We start from the raw sequence: 10,228 nt of genomic DNA, 5'->3' as shown, positions 1-10,228 counted from the left end.
TGGCGGGCGGGTTAAGTGGCGGGTAACAACCTGGTCGACGGCGTGCGGGGAGGGGGGGTTGGTGGGGTGGGTGGGGCTCGTCGGCTGCGACGTTGCTGTATGGCGGCTGCGCAGCTCTTCTCAGCTTCTTGGGGGGCTGAGGTGAGGCGAGGGAGGGAGGAAGAGAGCGAGGGAGGGAGGAAGAGAGCGAGGGATGGGCTAACCCTACCCTCCCCTTGGGGTGGTGATGTGGTGTGGTGTGGTGGTGGGTTGGGTCTGGTGGGTGGGAACCCAGGACCCTATTATTATTGCAGCCTGGGAGAAGCCAAGGCGATGGGGATGCCAAATCTCCATTGGTCCAACTTCGTCTTTGGTTTGGGTAGTCGTGGTACTACTACCTGTGGTGTGTGGCGTGTGTTTGGTGGTGTCGCGACGGCAGGCAACGGAAGTCTTGGATACGACCGCGTAAACGTAGGACGGTCGCCGGGGCGGCGGCGGCGGCACGGCACGGCGGTGCACGCGAAACGCACGGGCGTGTCGTGGTTGGACCTCAGCCGTGAGCAAGTTCAGACCTTTTTGGGAGAATTGGTAGGGGTGAGGCAGGTCACCCTGCTGGCTCGACGTAGTACGTACCAAGTGCCGTCCCGCTGGTGAAGAGTTTCGTGGTGGTGGCGGTGGTCGGGCGATGCTAGGAGTGTTTCCCGGCCACGTACGGGGGTTCCCGCGGGGACGTGCGTGGTGGTTCGGGTGCCGCGAAATTCCGGTGTCCCCGACGGGGTGAGCTGAGGAGGAGTGCTATCTAGTTTGATGTGGATGTGGATGGGTCCGTCTCCGTCAGGGTCACGTGGAGCAGCGGCTGTGCGTGCGTGCCGTGGGTGGCCCGTTCCTTTCCTTTCCACGGCGACTGCGAGCGTGTGTCCAGGTCGGCCCAAAGGATGTTGAGGATGAACAGGGGTTGGTTGGTTGGTGGTAAACCTTGTGGAGGGGCGATTTCGCGCAAGTTTTTCTAGATTACTGTATAGCATTGTTTCTTTCTTAATGAAAAACCTCGCCAAATTCATTTATGAAAAAAATTAACGGTTTGTTTGTTCTACAATTTTTTCTCTACCGTCTTGTAAAATGGAGTTGCTGGTGAGCTTTCCACTCCACCAAATTTCGTCCGTTTTATTGAACACTTCAATTTCAATGAGCTCGCTCGTCACTCCACCTCGATCTCGCCCATCCACACTTGGGCCGGGCCATTTTAGGCTAGCCCAAAGCACGACTAGAAGCACGACCGTCCACACGAGAGCTAACGGGCCAGGTTGGCACCACATGAATCATCTGCTGTGCTGGGAATCAAAATTGACGGAAAGGGGGGCACGACGACATGGAGATGGGGGCCAGCAAGACCCAAAGTGGGCACGATGGTCAAACATTAGGCCCAAAGTTAAGAGAAATACTTAACTGAAGGCTCTGTTGTGATACTATTGTTCCCAGCAAGTATTGTTTTTTCGAGGCACTTTCTCAACGATTTCAATTGTGATTATGATTCATTTTATAACCTTATTAGTTCGTGAACTTGGAGGATTACGTGATTCGTCAGAAAAAGGAATGATGGTTACTTTTGGTTTGGTGAATCGGAAACAATTTTATAGAAAAATTGAAGTAAAAATTCCAATTTCTTTTCTTTGTCGGAGTGGGGATAGCATTTCTCTTCTGCATGTCTATGGAGTTTTGCAAAACCCAAACACCTCAGAGATAGATATAGAGGTAGGAAAATTTGTCGAACGAACCACACTCCTTCGTAGACGTCATGGGTCCATTGATGAAAAGGGGCTGGGGAAAGCTTAAACCCAAGTCCTACAGTGATGGATATAAACGCAATTGAAATTCCTGGGGAGTTATACATTTGTGTATTGATAAGCCTGCAAGTTAAGTTGTTGGCTGCTCTTAGCGATTGAGTGCCAACATGAGACCTATTTGTTAGCTTTGAACCGAGAAGGTCCCTCAACCATAGAGTGATACGAACCATTGGCTGGTTTAAAATATGCCAAATTCCGCCAAATACACAAATAAAACCCAACCATACATGTCCACCCATTGTATCTTCTAAATCGTCTACACTAACAATCCACCCTTCTCCACCAAAAGGAGATTTTAGTAATATAACACTGGGACTGGAGAAAGCAGCAATCAATAGGACTTTCCTAATCTTCCCTTCCTTTCAGGAAGAACGTGAAATTCTTTTTCCTTAAATGGGAGGCAAATAGAGCTCTTGCACATTTTCGTTAATCCATGAACAGAATCTATGTATGTAGACACATGGATCCGTACATCTCGATCGGAAAAGAATCAATAGAAGGAGAATCGGACGATATCTTTCTCGAAACAAGAGGCCTTCCTCCACTAGCAGGTTTCTTCTGAAAGCTCTATCTATTCTGGTGTGGATGGCAAGCAGGCCTATATTTCTTGGTTTCAATAGGACTCCTTACGAGCGTTCTTTCTATCTACTATTATCTAAAAATAATCAAGTTATTAATGACTTCATAACTCGTTAAATGCCGAGTAGGCATGAATTCTCCCAATTTGCGACCTACCATAGGGTTTGTTATGTAAATAGGTATATGTTCTTTTCCATTATGAATCGCGCCCCTGCCACAACATTTGCACATTTGGATGCTACTACCGTACTTTCCAGAGGATCAGCTTCCAAGGGTATTTATCCAGCAGTAGATCCTTTAGATTCAACCTCGACTATGTTACACCCTCAGATCGTTGGCAACGAACATTATGAAAGAAATAGCTCGCTAGATTAATTTATGAAAAGACAAAAAAATCAGTTTGTTTGATCTACAACTTTATCTCTACTGCCCTGTAAAATGGAGTTGCTGGTGAGCTATCCACTCCATCAAATTTCACTCGTTTTAATGAACACTCCAATTTCAATGAGTTCACTCGTCACTCAACCTCGGACTCCCCCATCCATCTAGAACTAATGTTGAGACTTGGGCCAGGCCATTTTAGGCTAGCCCAAAGCACGACTAGAAGGCACGGAATGACACAAGAACTAGTGGGCCAGGCTAGCACCACATGAATCATATGCCGTGCTGGAACTCAAAATTGACAGAACAGGTGGCACGATTCGACATGAAGATGGGGGCTAGCAAGACCCAAAGTGGGCACGATGGTCAAATATTAGGCCCATGTAGCTATTTAGCAGTTCTAAACGCACATGAAACTCACAACATGAGCATACCCAGTCCAATCTTTGTGTAGCGTAGCAGTTATATCTCAAATCCATCCCAAATCCATGGCCACTGGTTAACCATGAAAAAACGATGGATGCCGCCGCCACTCCTCCATTGTCGTCCTCGACAGCCCTCCTCCAGATCTTCGGCAAAAATCAAGATCAACACCTCTCCCTTCCCTGTGAGCTCTTAAGTTCTGATTACCGGCGAGGGAGGAGACTACTTGGCGGTGGTGCAAGACTATGACAAGTTGTTGGCGGCATACATGACATAACTGCAACTGAAGGAGTGAAGGACGACGGTGTCCATGGCGGCCACGTCCACGGCATGCCCCTTTCATCCCTCCTCCACCCGTGCCGGCCTATGCCAGCATTAGGTACCAACTCAATCTAATCACTCACATATACACCGTCTCTAGTTCACACAAATCACATATTTGCTAGATAGTTCTCGAGGAAGAAGAAAGGAAAACAAAAGGAGAAAAAGCCGTTGTTCGTCCGTGCCTGATCCTCTCGATGCCTCCCCCCTTCGCTTACTTTGCTTTAAGTAGTGGAAGTAGACGCGCCAGTTGGTGTCTTGGTGTGGTTAACCCAGTCTGTTGGGGAACGTAGTAATTTCAAAAAAAATCCTACGCACATGCAAGATCATGGTGATGCATAGCAACGAGAGGGGAGAGTGTCATCTACATACCCCCGTAGACCGTAAGCGGAAGCGTTATGACAACGTGGTTGATGTAGTCGTACGTCTTCACGATCGACCGATCCTCAGTACTGAACGTACGACATCTCCGCGTTCAGCACACGTTCAGCTCATTGACGTCCCGCGAATTTACGATCCGGTAGAGCTTCCGGGAAGAGCTTCGTCAGCACGACGGCGTGGTGACGGTGTTGATGAAGCTACCGACGCAGAGCTTCGCCTAAGCACCCCTACGATATGCCCGAGGTGGATTATGGTGGAGGGGGGCACCACACACAGCTAAGAGATCAATGATCAATTGTTGTGTCTCCAATGGGTGCCCCCCTCCTCGTATATAAAGGAGTGGAGGAGGGGGAGGGGGCCGGCCTCCTATGGCTCGCCCCATGAGGATTCCTACTCCCACCTGGAGTAGGACTCCCCCCTTCCAAGTAGGAGTAGGAGAGGAGAAGGGAGAGAAGGAGAGAAGGAAAGGGGGGGGGCGCCCCCCTCCTGGGGGGGGGGGGCGCCCCCCTCCTTGTCCAATTCGGACTAGAGGGGGAGGGGCGTGCGGCTGCCCTGGCCACCCCTCCTCTTCTCCCACTAGGGCCCATTAGGCCCAATATACTCCCCGTGGGGTTCCGGTAATCCCCCGGCACTCCGGTATATGTCCGAAACCTCCCGAAACACTTCTGGTGTCCGAAAATAGTCGTCCAATATATCGATCTTTACATCTCAACCATTTCGAGACTCCTCGTCATGTCCGTGATCATATCTGGGACTCCGAACTACCTTCGGTACATCAAATCACAAAAACTCATAATACCGATCGTAACAGAACTTTAAGCGTGCGGACCCTACGGGTTCGAGAACTATGTAGACATGGCCGAGACACGTCTCCGATCAATAACCAATAGCGGGACCTGGATGCTCATATTGGTTCCTACATATTCTACGAAGATCTTTATCGGTCAAACCGCATAAGAACATACATTGTTCCCTTTGTCATCGGTATGTTACTTGCTCGAGATCCGATCGTCGGTATCTCAATACCTAGTTCAATCTCGTTACCGACAAGTCTCTTTACTCGTTCCGCAATGCATCATCCCGTAACTAACTCAGTAGTCACATTGCTTGCAAGGCTTGTAGTGATGTGCATTACCGAGAGGGCCCAGAGATACCTCTCCGACAATCGAAGTGAAAAATCCTATTCTCGATCTATGCCAACTCAACGAACACCATCGGAGACACCTGTAGAGCACCTTTATAATCACCCAGTTACGTTGTGACGTTTGGTAGCACACAACGTGTTCTTCCGGTAATCGAATGTTGCATAATCTCATAGTCATAGGAACATGTATAAGTCATGAAGAAAGCAATAGCAGTAAACTAAACGATCAAGTGCTAAGCTAACGGAATGGGTCATGTCAATCACATTATTCTCCTAATGACGTGATCCCGTTAATCAAATGACAACTCATGTCTATGGCTAGAAAACTCAACCATCTTTGATCAATGAGCTAGTCAAGTAGAGGCATACTATTGACACTATGTTTGTCTATGTATTCACACATGTATTATGTTTCCGGTTAATACAATTCTAGCATGAGTAATAAACATTTATCATGATATGAGGAAATAAATAATAACTTTATTATTACCTCTAGGGCATATTTCCTTCAGTCTCCCACTTGCACTAGTGTCAATAATCTAGATTACATAGTAATGATTCTAACACCCATGGAGTCTTGGTGTTGATCATGTTTTGCTCGTGGAAGAGGCTTAGTCAACGGGTCTGCAACATTCAGATCCGTATGTATCTTGCAAATCTCTATGTATCCCACCTGGACTTGATCCCGGATGGAATTGAAGTGTCTCTTGATGTGCTTGGTTCTCTTGTGAAATCTGGATTCCTTTGCCAAGGCAATTGCGCCAGTATTGTCACAAAAGATTTTCATTGGACCGGATGCACTAGGTATGACACCTAGATCGGATATGAACTCCTTCATCCAGACTCCTTCATTTGCTGCTTCCGAAGCAGCTATGTACTCCGCTGCACACGTAGATCCCGCCACGACGCTTTGTTTAGAACTGCTCCAACTAACAGCTCCATCGTTCAATATAAACACGTATCTGGTTTGTGATTTAGAATTGTCTGGGTCAGTATCAAAGCTTGCATCGACGTAACCATTTATGACGAGCTCTTTGTCACCTCCATAAACGAGAAACATATCCTTAGTCCTTTTCAGGTTTTTCAGGATGTTCTTGACCGCTGTCCAGTGATCCACTCATGGATTACTTTGGTACCTCCCTGCTAAACTAATAGCAAGGCACACATCAGGTCTGGCACACAGCATTGCATAAATGATAGAGCCTATGGCTGAAGCATAGGGAACACTTTTCATTTTCTCTCTATCTTCTGCAGTGGTCAGGCATTGAGTCTTACTCAACTTCACACCTTGTAACACAGGCAAGAACCCTTTCTTTGCTTGATCCATTTTGAACTTCTTCAAAACTTTATCAAGGTATGTGCTTTGTGGAAGTCCAATTAAGTGTCTTGATCTATCTCTATAGATCTTGATGCCCAATATATAAGCATCTTCTCCGAGGTCTTTCATTGAAAAACTCTTATTCAAGTATCCTTTTATGCTGTCCAGAAATTCTATATCATTTCCAATCAACAATATGTCATCCACATATAATATTAGAAATGCTACAGAGCTCCCACTCACTTTCTTGTAAATACAGACTTCTCCAAAAGTCTGTATGAAACCATATGCTTTGATCACAGTATCAAAACGTTTATTCCAACTCTGAGAGGCTTGCACCAGTCCATAAATGGATCGCTGGAGCTTGCACACTTTTTTAGCTCCCTTTGGATCGACAAAACCTTCTGGTTGCATCATATACAACTCTTCTTCCCGAAATCCATTCAGGAATGAGTTTTGACATCCATTTGCCAAATTTCATAATCATAAAATGCGGCAATTGCTAACATGATTTGGACAGACTTAAGCATCGTTGCGGGTGAGAAAGTATCATCGTAGTCAACCCCTTGAACTTGTTGAAAACCTTTCGCAACAAGTCGAGCTTTGTAGATAGTAACATTACCGTCAGCGTCAGTCTTCTTCTTGAAGATCCATTTATTCTCGATGGCTTGCCGGTCATCAAGCAAGTCAACCAAAGTCCACACTTTGTTCTCATACATGGATTCCATCTCAGATTTCATGGCCTCAAGCCATTTTGCGGAATCTAGGCTCATCATCGCTTCTTCATAGTTCGTAAGTTCATCATGGCCAAGTAACATGACTTCCAGAACAGGATTACCGTACCACTCTGGTGCAGATCTTACTCTGGTTGACCTACGAGGTTAGGTAGTAACTTGATCTGAAGTTTCATGATCATCATCATTAGCTTCCTCACTAATTGGTGTAGGTGTCACAGGAACCGGTTTCTGTGATGAACTACTTTCCAATAAGGGAGCAAGTACAGTTACTCATTAAGTTCTACTTTCCTCCTACTCACTTCTTTCGAGAGAAACTCCTTCTCTAGAAAGGATCTATTCTTAGCAACAAATGTCTTGCCTTCGGCTCTGTGATAGAAGGTGTACCCAATAGTTTTCTTTGGGTATCCTATGAAGAAACATTTCTCCGATTTGGGTTCGAGCTTATCAGGTTGAAACTTTTTCGCATAAGCATCGCAGCCCCAAACTTTAAGAAATGACAACTTTGGTTTCTTGCCAAACCACCGTTCATAAAGGCGTCGTCTCAATGGATTTTGATGGTGCCCTATTTAACGTGAATGCAACCATCTCTAAAGCATAACCCCAAAACGATAGCGGTAAATCAGTAAGAGACATCATAGATCGCATCATATCTAGTAAAGTACGATTACGACGTTTGGACACACCATTACGCTATGGTGTTCCGGGTGGCGTGAGTTGCGAAACTATTCCGCATTGTTTCAAATGTAAACCAAACTCATAACTCAAATATTCTCCTCCACGATCAGATCATAGAAACTTTATTTTCTTGTTACGATGATTTTCCACTTCATTCTGAAATTCTTTGAACTTTTCAAATGTTTCAGACTTATGTTTCATTAAGAAGATATACCCATATCTACTCACACTAGTAGAAAAAGGGTCAAATGTGAAGCACACTAGTGCCGGTTTGAATTTGAGCCGGCACTAATGTGTCCATAAGTGCCGGTTCCAACGGCTAGGCGGGCGGACATCATTAGTACCGGTTCGTGGCGAACCTTTAGCACCGGTTCGTGCCACGAACCGGTACTAAACACTACAAAAAAATACACTTCCATGATGATACGTGTTTGTCACAGTAGGTCGCTTTTTTTGTCATGCATGTAAATCCAGGACAAATTTATGACAGAATCAAGATAGTCATACCTGTGTTGTCGTAGAAGTGTTCCATGACATTACCAAAATTATCATCACGGAAGTGTCCACTTCCATGACGATAAATCGCGCGTCACAGAAGTGCTTTCGTTAAGGGTGACCGACACGTGGCATCCACCGTAACGGAACGCCGTTAAGCTATCGGGTTGGGTTTTGGATCCGATAACTCGTTAACAACCCCGGCCAATGGGGATTTTCCAGGTGTAAAATCATCATTGGCTAGAGGAAACACGTGTCGGCTCATCGTCGGGACAGATGTCATCCACTCACTGGACAGAAGGCGCCTATGATACGTCGACATGTGGCACGGCCCAACAAGTTTAAATGGGCCGGCCCAACTAAAGGCCCACAAGATTTTGTGGACCATAATGGGCTGGCCCAGCTAAAGGCCCACGAGATTTTGCGGACCATAATGGGCTGGCCCAGCTAAAGGCCCACAAGATTTCATGGGCCATAATGGGCCGGCCCAGGTAAAGGCCCACAAGATTTTCGTGTGCCATAATAGGCCGGCCCAGGTAAAGGCCCACGGTGACTCTAGCCCATAATGAACAGTAATTTTCTTTATACCCGTTAACGGCCCGTGATTTACATGGGCCATTTCTAGCCAGTGTTAGCTTTTGGCCTATTGACGGCCCATACGTTCTTGGGCTTCTTTTCGGCCCTCGATTACTTCCGGCCTGTTACTGGCCTGTTCCCTTAATGGGCCAAATTCAGCCCATGGGAAGAGTCGGCCCGTTACTGGCCTATTCCACTAATGGGCCAAATTCGGCCCATGGCAAGAGTCGTCCCGTTACTGGCCTGTTACCCTAATGGGCCAAATTCAGCCCATGGCAAGAGTCGGTCCGTTTCTGGCCTGTTAACCCGTTGCGCCGTTTCCAGCCTGTCCTATATTCTGGCCATTAACGACTCGTTATGCCTGTGACAGAATTAAGCCTTTGCTGTCCTATGGCCTGTTAACGACCTATTACCGTGTTGGGCCGATACCAATTACGCCTGATTATGGCCCATGTAGACCCATTTATCCGACGGCCCGAGGCCCACCGATTACAGGCCCATTTATCGACGGCCCGTAGGAGACCCATGGATCCTACGGCCCGTATATGGCCCATGGTAGTTGCAGCCAGTAGCAAATCAGGGAAAAAGAAGACTAGGAAATAAATAAGGCCGAAACTAACGCTAGGCTATTAAGGCGATTGCACAGATTACATCCACTCGGCATCAAAGATCGCCACCAGTGCAAATATAGGGAACACCCTACACTATACAAAAATGGCTTGCTGTTTTCTTTAGGCGGTGGCTGCACGTCAAGAATAAATTTTGTATCGCACCAAAACAAATTATAATTATATAACAAAAGGACGGTTGACATAAACTTAACAGTCTAGCAGATAAATGCACCACCAGAAGTTCAGAAGCTCTGTTCATTTGACCTGACTGTTACGTTTTCATGTTGTATTGTACGATAGAGCACCATAACCCTCGCCTTCATTTCCCCTAGGCTCCTAAACAACATAGCAAATGTCTGATAGTCTGGTTTCAAAACCATGCATATCTTGACGACATTGAGCAATGTTTCTCCTTGTTTCACAAAGGGTCTCTGTTAGGAATGGACTTGTGTCTGGAGCGCAGATACAACATTGCTTTGAGCTTGCATATCTTGATCATGAGGCAGTTTGGACGATATTGCCTTAACAACCAACCCATTATTATGCAGGAACGTGCTTTTGGCACTGTTAGTGGACAGGTACTGATCCACTGCAGTAAGAGCTAACATTGCGGTTATAGTTGCCTCGCCACCTTCAGAAGGTGGCGGTTCCACCATTTTTTCCATAGCTCGCTGAAATTTTGAGGTTTTACATTAGTAGTACCAGAACATAAGATATTAAGGAGGCAGCAAAACCAAAAAAATAGCTTTGGTCTATATACAGAA

At 46.3% G+C, this 10,228-nt stretch overlaps 1 protein-coding gene across 1 annotated transcript in view; it reads right to left on the bottom strand.

Annotated features, from left to right (window-relative positions):
• The window catches only part of LOC119358348, a 2,679-nt gene extending 1,478 nt beyond the window's left edge, over positions 1 to 1,201 (bottom strand). Inside the window, exon 1 of the mRNA XM_037624934.1 lies at positions 1,187 to 1,201. Within this exon, the coding sequence (XP_037480831.1) occupies positions 1,187 to 1,201 (15 nt within the window). The remainder of the gene's footprint in view (positions 1 to 1,186) is intronic.
• Between the last annotated feature and the right edge of the window lie 9,027 nt (positions 1,202 to 10,228).

This window comes from Triticum dicoccoides, chromosome 2A, assembly GCF_002162155.2.
Source record: "Triticum dicoccoides isolate Atlit2015 ecotype Zavitan chromosome 2A, WEW_v2.0, whole genome shotgun sequence".
NCBI classification, from domain to species: Eukaryota; Viridiplantae; Streptophyta; class Magnoliopsida; order Poales; family Poaceae; genus Triticum; species Triticum dicoccoides.
The sequence above is the reverse complement of the archived record's forward strand: the minus strand, read 5'-3'. Positions and strand labels throughout refer to the sequence as shown.